Source organism: Agelaius tricolor, unplaced genomic scaffold (genome assembly GCF_023055355.1).
Source record: "Agelaius tricolor isolate 1412-34295 unplaced genomic scaffold, bAgeTri1.0.p SCAF_30, whole genome shotgun sequence".
Taxonomy (NCBI): domain Eukaryota; kingdom Metazoa; phylum Chordata; class Aves; order Passeriformes; family Icteridae; genus Agelaius; species Agelaius tricolor.
In genome coordinates, this window is record NW_027269290.1 from 5,982,125 (window position 1) to 6,002,962 (window position 20,838).

Sequence of the window (20,838 nt, forward strand, 5' to 3'; positions counted from 1 at the left end):
TCGCTGTCACCGCCCTGGCTGCCGACGGTGCCTGGGGGGTTTCCCCGCGACCCCCGATGCCCCGGGGCCGTTCCAAGCGGGGCAGAGACCCCCGGGCTGGGCTGGGGGCTCCGTGCCGGCTCTGAGCGGCCCGAGGGGGAGCTCGTGCCGGGGCTCGGGGGTGGCGGAGCCGAACCGGGGCAGCCGAACCGGAGCAGCCGAACCGGGGCAGCCGAACCGGGGCAGCCGAACCGGGGCAGCCGAACCGGGGCTGCCCGCGGGCACCGGGGCTCGCAGCCGCCGCCCCCCCCCCCCGGCGGGAGGCGGGTGCGGGGGTGGGGCCTCCGGTGCCCCCCCCGGTCCCGGGCGGCCCCGGGTCCCCTCCCCGCACGCTGCTGCCGTCGGGACTTCCTGATCCCGCCGCATTGGCCGCAGGTAGCGCAGCTGTGCGGGACGGGGCACGGACAGACGGACAGAGCCCATGCGGACACTTAGCTGAGCTTCATCCCCCGCCCCCCCCCCACCCCGCTCCTCCTCCTCCTCGTCTTCCTCCTCCCTCCCTGCCCGGCTCCCTTCCTGCCCGGCACATGTAAAACTTGTGCGTGGAGCTCCGCTCCCGTCCCGCTCCCGGTGCTGCTGGCGGCAGGAGCCGGGCTGGGAGCGTCCCCCCGGCGGAGCAGAGACCCCTCCTCACCCTCGGAGCGGGGACCCCCCGGCTCCGCTGGCCCATGCTGGATTTCGGCCCGGGAAGGTGACTGCAGGAGGAAGCGGCGCCGCGCCGGGTCAGGGTAACCATGAATGAGATGTCGAGTTTCCTGCACATCGGGGACATCGTCTCCCTGTACGCCGAGGGCTCCGTCAATGGATTCATCAGCACCTTGGGGTGAGCCAGGGGCTCCCGGGGCCGCCCCGAGGGGATTCCGGGATGGACGGCACGGGAGCGGTGGGAAAAGGAGCCGGGAAGCTCCGAGCGACGGGGACAGGAGCCGGGCAGGGGGACAGGCTGTCCCCGGGCTGGCAGGGGCAGGAGGTGACCCTGGAGGGACCCTCAGCCCCCTTTCCCCTGGCCAGAAGCTGCTTCCCCCCATTCAGGGCCGGGGGATCAGATGGGTTTGAGCGGTGCGGTGAGGATGGGGACATGTGGGGGTGACAGCTGGGCCAGCCCCTCCTGGGCACGGGGTCATTGTGTGCTCCCAGCGCTGCCCTGCACAGGCAGCGGCGGCTCCGCTGTCCCCTCAGTGTCGCACACAGCCGGGGGTCAGCGGGGATGGCTGCGGGGACAACACCAGGCGGGGCTGGGGGACAGGGCAGCGCCAGCTCCGGGCTGAGGCAGCTCCCTGGCCGTGACAGGACAGGCCGGGAGATCCCTGCCCAGCCTGGGGACCCGTCCCGTGCCACTCCCGGGCACAGCCAGGCCAGCGATGCCCCCCTGCTCCCCCCGGGAATGTTTGCCCGGTGCCACCGGGACACGGTGGGTGACAGCAGGGCCACCCTAGGGCACGGCTGGGCTTTTCCTGAGCCTCATTCAGGACCCCAGAGGTGCCCACAGCCCCGGGCAGGGGGGATGTGGGGCCATGCCAGCTCCTGCCCCACGCTGCTGCGTGTAGGAGAGGCTGAGCTCAGGCAGGAATGCTGACTTGGATGGGATTCCTGGGGCAGGAGCTGCCCAGCTCTATAATCTGCGCTGAAAGCGCTTGCTCCCACATGCCTGAGCTGCACATACCTGCGCCCACACGCCTTCCCTCAGCACCACTGGGCACGTGTGGCACTGGGCTGCTGCCCACCGAGGTCCCCTGCACCTGGCTGCCCAGAAATGGGGGGCAGAAGTGCCCAGAAGCCCCGTGTGTGCAGGCACAGGGCCGGGCAGCAGCTCCTGCAGGTGCAGCCCGTCTGTGCCAGCCCTTCCTGCATCCCCACGGGGGCTTTTGGAGAGCTCTCCTTGGAGCTGTCCCCAGGCAGATGGGGCATGCTGAGCACCCCTCCAGCCCCTTGGGAATGGGGTCTGCAGGAGGCTCTGGTTGCTGTCCCCAATCACGTCCCAGTGGCTCAATTAGAATTAGTGGCTCATTTTTCAGAGCTCTGATCCCTTTGCAGCTCTGGCCTTCGCGTCCCCCTTTTTGCCAGGTGTTTTTCCAGACCTCTTCAGAAGCAGCTGAAGGGCAGGGCTTGCTTGGGGGAGCCTCTTCTCTGTGGCCCAGCACATCCTCTGCTGGGCAGCCCCACTTTCCCAGGCTCGGCTCTTTCCCTCCTCCTTCCTAAAATTGTTTTCCCTGGTGCCCTGCGACACGGGAGACCCAACCGCACCTTAAATCACTCCTGCGATAAGGGACCAGGTGACTCACCCAGCGTGCTCCTCCCGCCACCGGGACCTTCCTGAGCTCATTTGCAAGGCAAACAGCTCTGCCAGCCCACGCGGCCGCCCTGCGGAAGCTTTCCTGACATCCTTCCTTGTGGAGGGGCCGCCTCTGGGCTCTGGGGTCGCCTGGGCTCTGCAGCGGGATCCTCCTCTCTTTATGGGGTGACCCCAGGTGTTGATCACCAGTGTCACATTAACGTGGCTGCTGCCACATCCCCGTGGAGCCTCCGGGGGTCTCTGGGGTGTGTGTGGAGGTGGGGGGAGCCCTGCAGCCCCACCTGAGGCTCCTCTGCTCCCCAAATCTCTCAGTTCAGGCACGAATCCTCCCTTTCACCCCCTCTTTGCTTGTGAGCAGGAAAAACATCCCAGGCCAGCTCAGGCTGGGCTTGGGGAATGCCAAACTACCCAAACCAGCCCAAAACCACTTGGGTCAGCCCAAAGCAGAGCCCTGGGAAGGCAGAACCGGGCTCAGGGCTGCTCACAGTGACCCTTGTGGGGCTGGGGCACGGCATGGGCAGATTGGAGCGGCCAGAAGAGGTTTTGGAGATGTGGGATTTGCCCGGGAGGATTTTGTGCTGCCCCATCCCTGCCAGGGGCTCCTTTTGTGCTGCCCCATCCCTGCCAGGCTCCTGGAACCCGTCAGGGGGCTCAGAACGGGTGCTGGCAGAGGGGAAGGGTCGGTGACAAACCCAGCTGGGTGCCGGGAGGCCGTTTCAGGTGAAATCACACCTGGACCTGTGGTTGCAGGTGGATTTCGGGGTGGAGCAGCTCGGGGACATGCAGTTGGTTAAAGGGTAACTCCAGCTCTGCCGGGTCAGGATGATCCCGTCCCTGCCGGAGGGAGGAGGAGGAGGAGGAGGAACCCGAGCCCTCCTGGCACCGGGACAGCCCCAAAAAGCTGCATTTTTGTGGCTGCCCCAGCTCAATTCACTCTCTCCTCCCTGGGGCAGTGGTGCCAGAGGGGCTGACCCGGCTCTATAGCCAACAACGAGCTCTCATCACCCTCCTCTTCCTCCTCCTCCTCCTCCTCCTTCTCCTCACCTCAGGGTTTGCTGGGCTTTCTGTTGGGGCTCTCCTGGCTCTCTTGGGGTTTCCCAGAGAAGAATTCCCCGGACCCTTGACGTGCCCGAGCCCCCTTGGCATCACCTGTGCCACACCTGGCGATGGTTTCTGCCCAGCCCAGCGGGCTCCAGCTGGGGGTTGACCCCGAGGAGGGCTCGGCAGGGTCGGACTGCCCCGGATTTTGGGCGAGCTCCTTCTCCCCTGCCCTCGGGGAAGGCTCTGCCTCGCACGGGGCCAAACACGCCGGCCCAGGGAATCACTTTGTGCTCGGGGTTTGGAAGCACCAGGAAACCCCGCTGGAAGCCCGGGGCTAAGGAAGAGCCGGGCCAGATGCTCGCCCGTGCTTTGATGAGGGGCTCATCAGGGCTGGATCCCTCCCTTTCTGCTCCCGGAGGGGAATTTGGAAGGGCAAAATGACCTTCCACGGGCTCATCCCGCCTCGCTCAGGATCCCCCTCCCCACGGTTTTCCCATTAAAAGGTGCCCTCGCACATCCCCGCTGCTCCCTGGGGAGCTTCCCTGGCCCATCCCACCGCGGGAATGCCGGTTGTTGTCCCGGCCCCAGCAGCCTCCCAGGTGACTCATGTCCACTCTGTCAGAATCCCTTTTTTTTTTTATTATTTTTTCATTTATTTATTTATTTTATTATTTTCAGCAGATTTTTAGCTGAGGAATGTTCGCCCAGAGTTATCAGTTTAATAAAAAGAACACTTGGGGTCCCTGCCGAGCGTGTAATCCTGGGATTAAAGATGCTGAAAAGTGCCTTGAGATCGTTAACTAATTAAGACTTCCAGGCTGGCAGGTCACTGTAATCCTGCCCGGTGGAGCAGGGCCCAGTGGAGGGAGAGGCTCCCGTGCTCTTTTCTTCAGTGCTGAAAACAATCCTGGCAGGTCAGGCACTTCCTCAGAGACCCCCGGCAGTAAGAGTGGAGGATTTGGGGGTTTAAAGTGCCCAGATGAATCTTTCCCATCGAGCCTTTCTGCCTCCGTGGGAGCTGGGGATGTGCTGAGGGCCAGGGCTTCACTCCCTGAGCCCCACCCATGGGTTGGTGCCCTCAGCCCCCGGTGGTTTTTGCTCCCAGGCACATCCCAAGGGTTTGTTCTGCCCTGGATCCCCTCAAAAGAACAGAACAGAAACCAAAACTGCCCCTGAGTGATACCAGGGCTGGGCTGGGGCTTTGCATGTCCCCTGTGGTGCTGCAGCTGCTCTGGTTTTTCCTCTTTCCCTCTTTCCCTGCCCTCCCAAGGCTCTGCAACAACCTGGGAATGTCCCTGGCTACTTCCCTGCTGTCACAACCCAAGGAAAAGGTGTTTGGGCAGCCCCAAACACCCTGGTTTGCAAAGCCCTCTCTGCCCACAGCTCGTGGGTTTGGGGTTTTTCCAACCTTCCAGGTCTTTGCTAATGGTTTTGAAGCTTCTTGCTGCCACCAGGCAAATTGCTTTTCTCCCTTTCTGTGAAATGTGAGGCACAGAAAGCAGCTCAGGGGTGTCAGAGCCCGGTGCCAGCCCACGCCTCCTCGCAAGGCCACGGCAGCCCCGGGGTCCCCGGGGTCCCCATCCATCAGCACCGAGGCCAAATTCCTCCGTGCCGAGCCAAAGGAATTCTCCCCTCCTCCAGAGAGCGGCTGGGCTGAGGGAAGGAGGCTGGAGCTGCGGCTGGGATGGGTCTGTCCGTGTTCCAGCCCTTTGCAGAGCCATCTTCAGCCATTTTCGGGTGGTTTGGGGGACACCGAGAGTCCCTCGGGGACAGCAGGGACAGCGCAGGCTCTGCTCTGCCTTTGCCTCGCTGCTCCAGGCTGTCCCTGCCCTCCTGTCCCACCACGGGGGAGCACTGCTGGCCATTCTCGCGTCCTCCCGAGGACGGGGACAGGTTTCCCTCTCTCTCTCCCTCCCTGGGCAGGAGCAGAGTTTCTCCTGTTCCTGTGGCTTCCCGGGGCTGGGGAAAGTGGCTGAGTGGGTACAGCCTGTCCTGCTGGAGCTCCCAGTTCCCTCCCAGCACAGGGAGCCCCTCAGGGGATGCTCCCCCCTCTGATCCCCCTGCCTGCCGGGCTCTGCTTTGCTCTTCTCCCTAACTCTGAAAAGCAACGTCCCACCCACCCCAAAATCAGCCCCCAGCACCCAAGGCCAAGCCTGTCCTATCCACCCCAAAATCAGCCCCCAGCACTCAAAGTCAAGCCTGTCCTATCCACCCCAAAATCAGCCCCCAGCACCCAAAGCCAAGCCTGTCCTATCCACCCCAAAATCAGCACCCAGCACCCAAAGCCAAGCCTGTCCTATCTACCCCAAAATCAGCACCCAGCACCCAAGGCCGGGCCTGTGCCACCCACCCCAAAATCAGCCCCCAGCACCCAAGGCTGAGCCTGAGGGATTTTGCTCAACGCTGGGAAAACAGAGGTGGGCAGGGAGGAGACACAGCCTTGATCTGATGGGCAGAGCCTTCAGCTCTGATCAGATAATAATTAATTACTGGTTTTGGGGGGGCCCTGCCACCTCCATGCACAGCACCTGCACCCTCTGTGTCCCCATGGGAAGAGTTCCCAGCCAGGGAAGGAGAACTGGTGGTGAATGGAGCTGATCTCCTCCTGTTTTTGCAGGATGAAGGGTGCAATAACAGAGCTCTGTGTGCAGCAGGGAGAGCTGGGCAGGGCAGGGTCCCCTCTGGCACTGATCACCCTGCAAAGGAGCTGCAGTGACTGCCACAAACCTCCCTGGTCCCTCAGTGCTGTGCCAGCCCTGTGTGCCCGAGGCAGGGCATGGAGAACACCCAGGGAAGCAGCGGGAACTGAGGGGAATTTGGCTCCTGAGGAATATTTATGGGTGGGAAACAGGAGGTGCAGCAGCTTTGGATTTGTCACTGTGGGCCATGAGAACCACTCTGCACCCTCAGCCCTGCTGTTCCTGACCCTGCTCCTGCCTTTTGTCCCCCTCAGGCTGGTGGACGATCGGTGCGTGGTGGAGCCAGCAGCTGGAGACCTGGACAACCCCCCCAAGAAATTCAGAGGTGAGGCTGGGGCAGCTCCAGCTCTGTGAGCAGCCCTGGGGCCTGTCCTGGCCCTGAGCATCCACCTGGGGTGGGATGGGGTCCATGGGATGGGATGGGATCCATGGGATGGGATGGGATCCATGGGATGGGATGGGATGGGATCCATGGGATGGGATCCATGGGATGGGATCCATGGGATGGGATCCAAGATCTTGACATCTTCAGTGTCATGCTTTTTATAAGCTACAAGAACGTAAAATTTGGTGGGTGATTGGTTGATGGTTTATCATCATGGTTTGTATTTTTGTTTGGTTTTTTGGGGGGCGTTAGTTCTGGGGTCAAGTCAATGTTTGTTTGGGGGTGGTTGTGGAGTGATGGTGACAGTTGGGTATTGGTTTTAATACTAGGAAATATAGAGGAAGGTTAACTGATACCATCCATGGGATGGGATGGGATCCATGGGATGGGATGGGATCCATGGGATGGGATAGGATCCATGGGATTGATGGGATCCCTGGGATGGGGGCACAGCTCTGCCCTGTGCTGCACCCACCTGGGATGTGCTGGTGTGGTGCTGACTGCCCCAAGGGCTCAGGGTGCTGCCCACTCAGGGAAGGGCCCTATCTCGGCAGGATTTGAGTGCCTGGATCACACAGCCAGGGAGCAGAGATGGGAAATGTCCCCAAGCCCATGACTGGGGTGTTGGTTTAGGGCAGCTGCTCCTTTCATCCCCCCTGTTGTCATTTTATGTCTTCTTTTAAATCAGACTTTTTAAATATCAGTTCCCCACTCTGCCTTGCGCCTCCACCTTTTTCTCAGAGTGGCTTTACCAGCACCCATCCCCCTGACCACCCTCCTTTCCCCCAAAAAATCTCAAGACACCAATTCTTCCACTCTCTCAGGATCCCACCAAGCAGCGACCTGCCTCTCCACGGGAGTCATTACCATTAATTCATTCATTAATCTAATTAACAACCCATCCAGCACCTCCAGCATCCCCCCAGCACCTCCATCCCCACATCCCACCCAGGGCTGGATGCTCAGCAGCCTGGCCGTGCCTGTGGCTCCCAATCTCTTTTCCAGGCGCAGGTTTTTGGGCTCAGCCCTGCTCCCTATCAGGATATCCAGCTGTTTGTTTTAATGGCCGGAAAGGTAGAGCTCTCCCCGCTCGATAGCCATCGCCTGCAGCGAGGTGGAAACAAGGGCTGGGGCTGCTCCTGGCCCCGAGGCTGCGGGCGATTTTCGTGCTCCGTCGCCGTCCCCACATCCTGTGGCCGGACCCTGCCCTATCCTGCAGCTCACACGGGTCGTGCCGGGGCTTCCCGCTGGGAAAACAGCCGAGCTCAGCTCCCAAAAGCTCCTTTGGAAATGCCAGAACCCACCTGGGAGCTGTTCCTGCCCGGCTCCACACCTCTCAGTTATTTGCTTTTTTTATTCCTTGCGGTTTCTCCCTCCCCCTGCCAAGGTTCTTCCCAGCCCAGCTCAGGCACGGCAGGAAAAGCTTCCACCCTCGCAGGCAAGGGGACAGCAGGACCTTCGGCTGTGCCACTGCTCTCCCTGGTTCCCCAAAGGAGCCACCTGGAGCTTTTGCCCACCCAGATCTCTCTGGCTTGAAGTTTTGCCCCCAGAGCCTCTCTGGGTGGAAGTTTTGGCCTCAAAGCCACTCTGGGTGGGAAACTTTTCCCCCAAAGCCACTCTAGGTAGGAAGTTTTGCCCCCCAGATCTCTCTAGGTGGAACTTTTGCCCCCCAGCCCTCTCTGGATGGAAGTTTTGTCCCCAAAGCCCTCTCTGATTAGGAGGTTTTGACCTCCAGACCTCTATAGGTAGAAGGTTTTGCCCCCAAAGCCACTCTGGGTTGAAGTTTTGCCCCCAGATCTCTCTGGATGGAAGCTTTGCCCCCCAGCCCTCTCTGGGTGGAAGTTTTGCCCCCAGTTCTCTCTGGGTTGAGGTTTTGCCCCCAGATCTCTCTGGGTAAGAAGTTTTGCCCCCAGTTCTCTCTGGATGAGAAGTTTTGCCCCCAGTTCTCTCTGGATGAGAAGTTTTGCCCCCAGAGCCACTCTGGCTCCTGGCAGGTCAGCCCAACATCCCCCTCTGGGCGCTGCTGCTGCAGGAGCTTCCTTCACCTCCCCTCTTTTCCACCCCGATCCATTTTCAGAAATCTGGCAGTGCTTTAGGGACCAAAACCTGCTGCTCCCAACAGGAGCTGTGCTGGAGATTTTCTACACACACAGCCCCCGCCGTGCCTCAGTTTCCCTCCTTACAAAGCCACGCTCAGAGCCAGGCCTTGGATTTGCAGCCATTTCAGAGTCGCTGCGCTGGGGTTTTTTTACCTCCCCTTGGCTTCTCCTTCCCACCAGCAGCTCCCATTAATGACCCATTAATGACCCATTAATTACCCATTAACGGAGCCCCATGCAGGTGCTCAGGGGGGCTCACGGCCGCTGCCCCGGCCCTGGGGGCTGCTCTGGCTGCTCGGTAAATGGGGCTGGCAAAGGAGATGTGAAACCTGGCCCTGCCCCAGCCGGTGAGAGCGGCACTCCCAGGTAAATAAACACACACCCGGGCCAGCCGCCAGCCAGGGAAGGGACTTTGGTTTTTTGTTTTTTGTTTTTGGGGTTTTTATTTTTATTTTTTAAATCTTCTTTTTTGTGTCTGAAAAAAAATTTCTTTTAATTTTTTAATTTTGTATAATTTATATGCTTTTTATACTATATGTTTTATATAATTTATATGTTTTTTATAATATATAAATTTATAATTTATATGTTTTTAAATTTTTTAAATTTTCTTTTTTTGTGTCTGAAAAAATTTTCTTTTATTTTTAAAATTTTTTATTTTTAAATCACTTATATGTTTTTATAATATATGTTTTATATCATTTATATAATTTATGTTTTTATAATATATAAGTTTATAATTTATGTTTTTATAATGTTTTATATAATTTATATAATTTATATAATTTATGTGTTTTTTATAATATATAAATGTATAATTTATATGGTTTTTATTTTTTAAATTTTCTTTTTTGTGTCTGAAAAAAATTTCTTTTAATTTTTAAATTTTTTAAATTTTTTATAATATATGTTTTATATCATTTATATGTTTTTTATAATATATAAATTCATAATTTATATGGGTTTTTTTAATTTTATTTTTTGTGTCTGAACTTTCTGGGCTGCTATTTCAGGCATAATTAGGGCAATTCAGGCTGCAGAGCCCTTCCTGCCCTTCCAGCTCGGGAAGGGGGCTGGGAGATGTGAGGTTGTCTGCAGACATCTGCTCTCCTGCTCCAGTTCCTGGCCCTGGATGTCTGCACTTCCCGCCCACCATCCTGGGGGAAAACAGGGGAATGGGGGCAATCTGCACTGCAGGGCGGGTCTGGAGGAGCTGGGATGCATTTTGTGCATCCTTCAGGAGCTCGAAATAGAGCTGCTGACACTGAGGTTTTGGGAGTGGGTGCCTGCAGCATCCAGTGCTGGTGATCCAGGTCACGGAGGGATGGGTGTGTGTGTCCTGATGGCACGGCCACCACAGGCTCCTTCCACAGCTTCTGCAGGCTCAGGGCGTCCCCTGGGTGACAAGGGTCGTGGTTTGAGAGGAAGTGAGGTGTTTTGGGATGTTATGGTTTAACTAATAGGTGCTTACATTTGGATATTGGCACTTGGTGTGGCTATTGAGGGCGTGGATGCGCTTCTGAGAACACAGGGGGTTAAAAGCAGAGAATTCTTAGGAAAACTTTCTTTTGGTTTTGGTAAGTGAAAGGTTTAGATTGGGCAGGGCCCACTGGGTTAGTAGAGCTTTAGGGTGTTAACTAATCAGGTGGCTTTTGCCAGATGCTGCTCTCAGTTTTTGAAAGGTTTCTCATTTAATGCTTTCAATGTGGTTTTTCACAGTCTGTTGTGCTTCTCTGCTTTGTTTGCAGCTGGTGCATGGTAGGGGACATGGTGCCCCTACTCAATGCCATGTTCTTTAGCACAGGTGTTGATAAGGCTGTTTTTGAAATGAATCAAGGGACCTGGAGGTGGCTGATGGTGTCCCAGCCTCCCTCCTGCATCCTTCCCACCAGGATCCTCTCCTCCTTTGGTGCAGCTGGGCTCCATCAGAGCTCCTTCTCCCCCCTGAAGCTTTCCTTCCCGAGCAGCACAGCCATTTCCGATGGGAACACTCCTAATCACGAGTCCAAGCAGTGCAGTAATTCCTGGACTCATTATTTATCCTGATTTAGAGCCGACCCAGCAGCCAGCACACGCTGACGTGACCTCCAGCAGTTCTCCCTCGCTGATGGGGGGGACCATCCCAGGAGTGTCCCTGCCCCGAGGGGACATTGGCCCTGCTGGGGACACCCTGGTGGCTGTGCAGCCTCGCCAGGCTCTGCTCTGTGCTCTGTTCCCAGATTGCCTCTTCAAGGTGTGTCCCATGAACCGCTACTCTGCCCAGAAGCAGTACTGGAAGGCCAAGCAAACCAAGCAGGACAAGGACAAGATTGCTGATGTGGTGCTGCTGCAGAAGCTCCAGGTGAGCAGGAGCCAGGAGCCCAGAGCTGGCAGTGCCCACCAGCTGCCTGGGCAATGGCATCCACACCTCTGCTCATGCTGGTTTGGGATGAGGAGGGATTTCCAGGCTGGGTTCTCCCCCTTGTCCCCTGCCCAGCCACGGCTGTGTCACCCTCCTGATGCTTCTTGTGCAGAGGTGCTGTGGCAGAGGAGCTCTGTGTGCACAGCCCTGCACCTTGGGGCACCTTGGGGCACCCCATGGCACTCCAGAACATCCCAAGGCACCCTTCAGTACCCCAGGACACCCCAGGGAACACTTCAGTGCCCCAGGGAACCCCAGGACATCCCTCAGTACCCCAGAACAATCCTCAACACCCCAGAGCACTTTTCAGCATTTCAGGACACCCAGGGCACCCCGGAGCACCTTTCAGCACCCCAGGGCACCCCTCAGCACCCCGGGACACCCGTGCAGGAGGGAGCCCTGCTTCCAGGACGTGTTCCAAAGGGCTGGGGAAGGGAAAGGCTCCCGTTGGCTTCCCCCAGCTTTGGCCAGGGCCCACATCAAACATTGCACAACGGCCTCAGGCAGCTGGCGAGGCCCCGCCGATGATTCATAAAAGCGAGGCTGGGGAGAGATTTCACTAAATCATCTCATCGGGCCTCCAGCCCAGCCCCAGCCCCGCCAGCCCCGGCTCTGCCTCGGCCAGGGGGGGCTGAGCAGTGCCAGGACAGGGTGTCCTGCCCTGGAGGTGCCAGGGCAGGGTCAGTGCCCAGCCCTGAGCCATCCCTGGCACGCAGAATTCCCATTTTCCTGCTCCCCTTAGCCAGGTTTGTAACGTCCCAGCTGTCCTGGCCACGAGTGGTCCCAGAGGCTCATTTCTGAGCCTGATTGATTGCACCTTGCTTAGGGCTTGTCTTAAAGAGATTCTGCCATTTCCTGGCTCCTTTCTGCTGCTCCCGGTGTTTCCCTTCGCGGCCGGAGCTCAGCCCAGCCCTGCCGAGCTCTGCAGGCACTGCCCTCATCAGGGAGGAGAGAAACAGGCTGAGAACATCCCCCAGCCCACGGGGGTGATCCCCTGAGGCAGGAGCAGCCAGGCCTGGAGTGGGGGAACCCTGCCTGTGATGCCTGTGCTCGCCTTTCTGAGCTCCTGCCCCTCACTGCTGTGCTTCTGTGGGTTTAAACTCTGTTTTCCTCACCCAAAGCAGCTCAGACAGGCTGGGGGGGCTTTCCAGCCCCTCTGCTGATGTCCCCCAGTCCCTTGTGGGCATCCCTGACTGGGCTTGGGGACAGACCCTGCCCATGCAAGGGACAGTGTGGGAACATCAGTCCCGGGAACTCGAGCTGCCACTGCCAGCCCCCCTGGCTGCTGGCTCAGATCTGGAGGGAGATTCAGGATATCTGAGGTGCTGGATCTCCCATCAGAGCCCTGCTGCTCCCTGGAGTTGTTGTTAAACTCCCAGAGCAGCGTCAGTGTGGGATTTCTGGGAGCAGGTTTGTTCTCCTGATGGCAGCAGCCACCACTGCAGGGAGGTGAGGGTGACTCCAGGTGGCACCCAGAGCTCTGAGGGCATGGAGGGGTCACTCTGAGTGGCACCCAGAGCTCTGAGGGCATGGAGGGTGACTCCAGGTGTCACCCAGAGCTCTGTGGGGACAGGTACCAGCCACATTCAAAGCCCTCACCTCCTTGGGCACTCAGGCCCTGCAGCCCCATCCTCCCTCTCACTGCCAAGCCGTGGTTCCAGGTGTTTCCCAATTCCTCTGCCCTCAGGTGAAAGGGGTGAGAGAAGGATGGGAAAGGGCAGAAGCTCTCCCAGCTCCATCCCTCACTGTTTCCCATCTTCCCATCTCAATTTTGGGGATCCCTGGGCTGGAGCTGCCTGGGCCGTGCCCAGCCTGGCACTGGGGCTGTCAGCGCTCCCTCACCATTCCCAGATTTGCTGTGGGAGCAAGTTCCTGCCTCACTCCTCATGTGTCAACATCCCATCCCTGCTCCCACTGCCAGAGCCAGAGTGGAAAATCTCTGTGGTTTTGGAGAGGGGCTGCTGAGCCTTCTTCACTCCTGGGGACACCTCCTGCAGCAGCAGCAGCAGGTCCAGGCCTGCTCCATCTCTGGGCTGGCACAGCTGGCACTCAGCTGGCACTCAGCCTTTGGCTGCTTGGCTTTGGTGCTGCCAAGAGCCCCCAGTGCCCACATCCCCCATTTTGGGGGTTTGACCCCCATTCCCAGCCCGTGCCCAGCACCCCTGTTCAGTGTTACCCCACAACCTGCTGTCCTGGGGGAATTCTGGTGCCAGGGTTAGGGTTAGGCCTCGTGGCCTTCCTGGGGCTGGTCAAGGCCACACCTTGGCCCTGGATGGCTCTGGGCTGGAATTCCTGGTTGAATTCATCCCTGGGGGACAGAGGGGTGCTGACCCCGATCCCAGCCCGTCCCATCCTTCCCAAAGCCGGGGCTGGGAGTGACCCTGCTGGGATTTGCTCCTGGGGAGGGAGGAGGGAGCTGCCCCACCCTCAGCCCTTCTCCTCTCGGAGCAGCACGCGGCCCAGATGGAGCAGAAGCAGAACGAGACAGAGAACAAGAAGGTGCACGGGGACGTGGTGAAGTACGGGAGCGTCATCCAGGTACGGGGCAGCACGGGGCCAGCAGGGATCAAACACGGATTAAATATGGATTAAACATGGATCCAGCAGGGATCCAACATGGGTCAAACACAGATTAAACATGGATCCAACATGGATCCAACACGGGGCCAGCAGGGATCAAACGTGGATTGAACATGGATTAAACATGGATCCAGCAGGGATCAAACATGGATCCAACACGGGGCCAGCAGGGATCAAACATGGATCCAACACGGATTAAACATGGATCCAGCAGGGATCAAACATGGATCCAACATGGTGCCAGCAGGGATCAAACATGGATCCAACACGGGGCCAGCAGGGATCAAACATGGATCAAACATGGATTAAACATGGATCCAGCAGGGATCAAACATGGATCCAGCACAGGGCCAACAGGGATCCAACATGGATCCAACATGGATCCAACACGGGGCCAGCAGGGATCAAACATGGATCAAACATAGATCCAGCATGGGTCCAGCATGGATCAAACATGGATCCAACATGGGCCCATCATGGATCCAATATGGATCCAGCACAGGTCCAGCACAGATCCAGCATGGATCCAACACAGATCCAGCCAGTCCAACATAGATCCAGCATGGGTCCAGCACAGATCCAGCACATCTGGGAAAGGGCTGGTGTTGCTGCACTTCTCATCTCCCCCACCCTTGTCTCCTGCAGCTGCTGCACATGAAGAGCAACAAGTACCTGACGGTGAACAAGCGTCTGCCGGCGCTGCTGGAGAAGAACGCCATGCGGGTCACCCTGGATGCCACCGGCAACGAGGGCTCCTGGCTCTTCATCCAGCCCTTCTGGAAGCTCAGGAGCAACGGGGACAACGTGAGCCTGGGGCCCAGCAGTCCCTGAAGGGGGAGCTCCGTGCCTGGGCTCGGCTCCACACCCAGGTCTCACCCTCGCTGCCCTTCTCCCATTTTGCTCCCCAGGTAGTCGTGGGAGACAAAGTCATCCTGAACCCCGTGAACGCCGGGCAGCCGCTGCACGCCAGCAACTACGAGCTGGCTGACAATGCTGGCTGCAAGGAGGTACAGGAGGGGCTGGTTTTTTCCTTCTTTTTTCCCTTCTTTCCCTTTGTCCTGGGGTCGTGACCGTGCTCTCTTGCTCTGCAGGTGAACTCGGTCAATTGTAACACCAGCTGGAAAATCAACCTGTTCATGCAGTTCTGCGACCACATGGAGGAAGTGCTGAAGGGGGTAAGGAAGGAGGTTTGGCTGCATGGACCCGGCAGGCTGTGGGGGACAGGATGTGTGAGCCTTGTCCTGGCTCTGTGACAAGGGCACAAAAGAGCTCCTGCCTTGAGGGCTGTAATTCCTGCTTGAATTCATCACCTGGAGAACAGCACAGTGAGGAGGAGTGGGATATTTTAGGATCTGCTGGCAGCAGGGAGCCAAGGGCACAAATTACCGACCTCAGGGTGTTGAATTGACTTTTGGGGACAACCCCACGCAGTGCCAGCAGTGGCCTCTTGTGCAGGGACAATTCCAGCAGCTCAGCCGTGCAGCAGGGTGGCTGTTGCCTGGGAAAGGAACTTTCCCTGCTGAGCTATTGTTCGGGGCTGAGGTCCTCCAGGAAGCAGCTGGATGGATGTGGATTGTTGGGATCAAACAGCCTTTCATCCCCAGGCACTGTGCTTATCCCAGCTTCCCACATCCTCCTTCCCGGGGTGTTAATGCCTTAAACAGGTCTGGGAGTGGAGCCTCTGCCTGCTCCAGGGCTGGAAAGTGATGGATTCACATCCATTTATCCCCTGGGGGTGGAAGCAGAGGGTCACTGCATGGATAATGGGAGTGATGGCAATGCAGGGTGCCTGTGCCCTGTCCCCTGGGCTCAGAGGAGCATTCGAGCTGCCTGGGGCAGGTTTTAGCAGAGCTCCAGGAGGTTGGATGGGAAGAGGTGACAGTGCCCTGTGGTCCCCAGGGTCCCACAGTCCTGCCATGCAGCTGGGAGCTGTGTCCAGGAGGAATCCTGTCCCCTTTGCAGCATGAGGGGTCACAAGAGGAGATGCATTGCAGGACAGTCATGGAGAAATTTCTCCACTGACTGAGTGGTTAAACATGGGAACCGGCTCCCCAGGACAGTCACCATCCCTGGGGGTACTCGAAAATGAGTAGACAAACACTTCAGGTTACAGTTTGGTGGGCATGGTGGTGAAAGAGTGGATTTAATGACCTTGGAGGCCTTTTCCAACCTGAAAGACTCCAGGATTCTTTGACCCTGACCCTGAGCCCTGTGTCCTGGTGCAGGGGGACGTGGTGAGGCTGTTCCACGCCGAGCAGGAGAAGTTCCTCACCTGTGACGAGTACAAGGGCAAGCTGCACGTCTTCCTCCGCACCACGCTGCGCCAGTCAGCCACCTCAGCCACCAGCTCCAACGCGCTGTGGGAGGTGGAGGTGAGCAGGGCAGGGTGTGGAGGGGTTGTCTGGAGCTGTCCCAGCCCCTGCTGTGCTGTGGCTGAGCTCCCCCTGCCTCTCCCAGGTGGTTCACCACGACCCGTGCCGAGGGGGAGCCGGGCACTGGAATGGCTTGTACCGCTTCAAGCACCTCGCCACGGGCAACTACCTGGCAGCAGAGGTAAGGGGGTGGCAGAGGGGTGCAGGAACGTGCCCTGGGGCTGTGGCGCCCCTTGCAAAGGCAGTGCCCACCTCGGGCAGGGAGTGATGCCCACTGTTTGCTCTGGTCCTCTCCAGTTTGCTCTGGGAACCCCTGTGGCTGGCAGGAGATGTTGACACCTGACCACCGTCATCATTTACCTGGTTTAGGACCAAATTTCCCCCCTGAAATCCACCAGTGAAGGGGCTCACTTGCTCAGATTGTCTGGGTTTGGCTCCTTTTCTGGCCCAGGGGGACAGGAGGAGGTGTCTGGGGTGTTTCTGTGATCACCCCATGCCATGGGGACCGAGTGGCACAGCCCAGTGCTTGGAAGTGGGACATGACTCACCCTGCTGTCCTCACCTGGCAGAGGGTGGGGGCAAAATCTGGGTCTGGAAGCACCATCTGCCAGGTTTTTCTGCTCCCTTTTAAGGCCAGCTCAAGGCCTCCTGACGGAGGCACAAGGGAATTGCTGCACTTGGATACCGGGGTGTGTTTGGCACTGCCGGCACCGAGGGCTGTGCTCTGCTGCCAGGGCAGCAGGGACATCCTGGGGATGCTCCCCAGCTGGAGAAGACACCCAAGGGCAGCCCCCAGGACCCTTCCATCACTGTGGGATGGAAACCAGCAAACAGTGGGACTCTGAAATGGGTGCTTTAAACCCAAAGACACTCTGTTAACACTTGAAGACAAAAGAAGATCTCAGACTGAGCCCATCCTGGGCTGGTGCTGCTCACTGGGAGCTCAGCCTGGAGCCTCCAGGGAGTTCTTGCTGCCACACAGAGCCCAGGTCTGCTCCCCTGGGCTTCCCCATCCTCCTCCCAGGGCTGGGACACTGTGCAGTGGGCACAGGTCACGTCCTCCAGCCCCACCTGGGCAGGTTTCCTCTCCGTGCTGTGTTCAGGGAAGGCAGGAACAGGGATCACACACCATCCCCAGGGGTTTGGAGGGACCGAGCAGGAGGACTGACAGCTGCTTTTCATCTCCCTCTTTAACTTTCCAGGAAAACCCAAGTTATAAAGGAGACGTGGCTGAGCCCAAAGCAGCGCCCACGGTGAGCAGAACCGCTGCTGCCGCTGCCCTAACCACGCCAGCTCTCAGCCAGGGCCTGAAAGGAGGGAAATGCCCCAAAACAGAGCCCTCTGAGGGGACTACAGCCGAGTCTGTCCCTCTGTGCCAGCCCAGCACCCCTGCCCTGCACTTAGAGCAGTGTCCCACAATGAGAGGGCCCTGCCAAAACCTCTCAGAGGGGTCCCACTGCATGTTGGCTCCCCAGGCACAGGGAAATGCTTGGTGGATGAGAGAGCTGGACGTTCAAGGGGGTTTTTCTGTGCTGTTGGTGAGGTTTGGATCAGGGGGGGCCTCGTAGCTCAGGTGCATCCATGCTGCTTGTGCTCCACTCATGAGAGGCTCAGCCCCAGCAAAGCTTCTGCTGCATCCCCCCGATGCCCTGGGCACTGGGGACCCCCGAGCCGGGCTCAGAGACCCCCTCCCCACCGTGCAGGGGGGCAGCAGCCGTGCCAGCCGCAGGAACACCGGGGAGAAGATCAAGTACAGGCTGGTGGCCGTGCCCCACGGCAACGACATCGCCTCCCTCTTTGAGCTGGACCCCACCACGCTGCAGAAGACGGATTCCTTTGTCCCACGGTACAGCAGTGGGGTCAGGGTGAGGGAGGAGGCTGAGTGCCGGGGAAGGGCAGTGCTGGTGTGTCCCCGTGGGGGTCACTCAGCAGGACACTGTGCTGTTGGCAGGAACTCCTACGTGAGGCTGCGCCACCTGTGCACCAACACCTGGATCCAGAGCACCAATGTGCCCATCGACATTGATGAGGAGAGGCCCATCCGCCTCATGGTACAGCCCCGCTCCCTCCTCCCTCCCTGGGCTTGGTCCCTGTTCCCCAAGAGCTCTCAGGCTGCTCCTTCCCTCCCAGCACCCAGGGACTGAAACACCCTGGATGATCCAAAGGGGAGGGTGGACACCAGCCTGGAGCCCACCCCAGTCACCCAGAGCCCACTCCAGCCCCTCTGGTGGGGACAAACTGAGTCACTGATGTCAGCAGGGGTGGTGGCAGACGGTGGGGAGGCACCTGGCATGGCCTTGTCTGTGTGATGCTGCTGCTCTGTTGCTTCCCAGCTGGGCACGTGCCCCACCAAAGAGGACAAAGAAGCTTTTGCCATCGTCTCCGTGCCCGTGTCTGAGATCAGGGACCTGGACTTTGCCAACGATGCCAGCTCCATGCTGGCCAACGTGGTGGAGAAGATGAACGAGGGTTTCCTCAGTCAGAACGACAGGAGGTAAAAGGGAGATGGGGCCGTGCTGGGCTCCTCCAAGGGCTCCCCACCAGGATAGGGCCCCTGCCTGGTGCTGATACCAGCACTGCCCTTGCTTCCCTGCCCACAACCCCAATCCACGCCCGCTTCTCCCAGAAGCCTGGCGAGGAAACCAGATAACGGCACAGCCCCGCTCTGGCCCCTCCTAGAAAAATATCCTAGAAAAATATCCCAGAAAAATATCCTAGAAAAATATCCGAGGGGCTGGGAGATGGCCCCACGATAGGGGCAGCCGCCTTAGTCACTGTATTATTTTTAGGTGGGTGGGTTCTTGGTGCTTCCTGAGCAAACACAGATCCCTGTGGGACACAGCGAGCGGCTTCCGCCCTGCCAGCCTGGCCCACGGGGGTGACCACAGGGGAAGAGGTGTTAAATGCAGAATCCCTGGTGTAAGCCACAAGCAAAGCTCCCCAGACATTCACCCTGGCAGGGGCTGCACATCCAGCCACTGACCTCCATCAGGGAGTGCAGGATCAGCCAGCAGCTCCCCTGGCAGGTTTCTGAGGCTCTTTGGTCCCCAAAACCCACCAGCATCACTGAAGGGACCTGAGTCTGGGCAGGTGAGCAGCCCCCAGCCCACTCACCCCATGTCCCTTTGCAGGTTTGTGATCCAGCTGCTGGAGGACCTGGTGTTTTTTGTCAGTGATGTCCCCAACAATGGCCAGAACGTGCTGGACATCGTGGTGACCAAGCCCAACCGGGAGCGGCAGAAGCTGATGCGGGAGCAGAACATCCTGAAGCAGGTGGGTGGCCCTGGGGCCCTGCATCCCAGTGAGGCTGGGACGTGTCCTGTGGACATCTCCTGTCCTGCTCAGGGCCACTCTGGGGGCCAGAGGGATGGAAAACACCACGGGGAAGGGTCTGGCCTCCAGCTCATGCCATGGTGTCCAGCTGTGCACAGGGGGCTGGTGTGGAGGAGGACACAGCCCTGATCTCTGCTTTTGGGCAGATCTTTGGGATCCTGAAGGCGCCATTCAAGGACAAGGGCGGGGAAGGGCCCCTGGTGAGGCTGGAAGAGCTGTCGGACCAGAAGAACGCTCCCTACCAATACATGTTCCGCCTGTGCTACCGCGTGCTCCGGCACTCCCAGGAGGATTACCGCAAGAACCAGGTGCTGGGGGCCGGGGACTCCCCATCCCCATGGAGCCTCAGGGGGGCAGGGGGACATCGCTCACAGCCCCTCCGTGCCCGCTGCAGGAGCACATTGCCAAGCAGTTCGGAATGATGCAGTCGCAGATCGGCTACGACATCCTGGCCGAGGACACCATCACGGCCCTGCTGCACAACAACCGCAAGCTGCTGGAGAAGCACATCACCAAAACGGAGGTGGAGACCTTCGTCAGCCTGGTGCGCAAGAACCGCGAGCCACGGTGCGTGTCTGGGGGGCTCTGTGGCGGGAGAGGGGAAGGGGAGCCATGGAGTCTCGGGTTGCTGTTTGTTAATTGCTGCCCTGAGATGTGCAGGATGTCTCTGCTTTGGCCCGTGCAACTGAAGAACGAGTCTGGACTCTTCACTTTTTGGTCTTGAGGTTGTTTATTAATTCTTAGCTATAAAATTTTCTTTCTGCTCAGCAGGGCAGCCACAGGCACTCTGACCACCTCCAAGGTGGTGTTGTCCTTTTATACTACAAACTACATATAACATATTTACACTTAATTCCCAATACCCATCACCTGTGTTAGACAGTGCACTTCTACTCTAAACCAATCCCAAAGTGCCAACATCACTGCAGAAAATGGAGAACAGAAGAAGAAAAAGAAAGGCTGGACATGCCCAAGTTCCTCCATCTTGTCCCCATAACCCCCATACCAAAAATCCTAAAATCGACCTTTTCACCCTGTGATAATTTTATTATTATGCTATTTAAACTTCTGTGACTTTCAGATCCTCATACAAAGCTGGTAACTTGCTCCAGGGGTCAAAATCAAATCCCCAGGTGGTCTGGGCTGTGTGCCAGGGTCTCCGAGCCCCCCGGCGGGGTCCTGGGCAACTCTGGACACCCGGAGGGATGCGCTGAGTTCTGACAATGGGGAACGCCCTCTCATGGCAGAGCTGCCTCTCCCCCGGCAGGTTTTTGGATTATCTCTCGGATCTCTGCGTGTCCAACCACATCGCCATCCCCGTCACGCAGGAGCTGATCTGCAAGTGCGTGCTGGACTCGAAGAACAGTGATATCCTCATCAAAACTGAGTGAGTGGATGAGGGAGGGGTTTTCCACATCAGGGTGGTGTGGGGTGGTTGTCAGGCGCCCACCAAAGCCTCTCAGTCTGCAGCTGGAAGGAGAGAAAATGTATCGAAGGGTTCATTGGTTGGGATAAGAACCAGGAGAAATCGCTCATCAAATACAATCACAGGCAAAACAGGCTCTAGTCAGGGATGTGAATTAAGTTTATTCTTAA

At 58.2% G+C, this 20,838-nt stretch overlaps 1 protein-coding gene across 2 annotated transcripts in view; it reads left to right on the plus strand.

The window, feature by feature from the left end:
* The first annotated feature begins 419 nt into the window (after positions 1 to 419).
* Positions 420 to 20,838, plus strand: part of ITPR3 (inositol 1,4,5-trisphosphate receptor type 3) — a 41,711-nt gene continuing 21,292 nt past the window's right edge. For both annotated transcript variants that reach the window (XM_071449891.1, XM_071449890.1), the window contains exons 1-17: positions 420 to 862; positions 6,327 to 6,397; positions 10,776 to 10,897; positions 13,409 to 13,495; positions 14,183 to 14,341; positions 14,446 to 14,544; positions 14,629 to 14,712; positions 15,763 to 15,909; positions 15,995 to 16,090; positions 17,112 to 17,162; positions 17,613 to 17,755; positions 17,861 to 17,960; positions 18,243 to 18,403; positions 19,041 to 19,182; positions 19,389 to 19,550; positions 19,637 to 19,809; positions 20,510 to 20,629. In XM_071449891.1, coding sequence (XP_071305992.1) covers positions 774 to 862; positions 6,327 to 6,397; positions 10,776 to 10,897; positions 13,409 to 13,495; positions 14,183 to 14,341; positions 14,446 to 14,544; positions 14,629 to 14,712; positions 15,763 to 15,909; positions 15,995 to 16,090; positions 17,112 to 17,162; positions 17,613 to 17,755; positions 17,861 to 17,960; positions 18,243 to 18,403; positions 19,041 to 19,182; positions 19,389 to 19,550; positions 19,637 to 19,809; positions 20,510 to 20,629 — 2,006 coding nt within the window. In that variant the 5' untranslated portion in view covers positions 420 to 773. The remainder of the gene's footprint in view (positions 863 to 6,326; positions 6,398 to 10,775; positions 10,898 to 13,408; positions 13,496 to 14,182; positions 14,342 to 14,445; positions 14,545 to 14,628; positions 14,713 to 15,762; positions 15,910 to 15,994; positions 16,091 to 17,111; positions 17,163 to 17,612; positions 17,756 to 17,860; positions 17,961 to 18,242; positions 18,404 to 19,040; positions 19,183 to 19,388; positions 19,551 to 19,636; positions 19,810 to 20,509; positions 20,630 to 20,838) is intronic.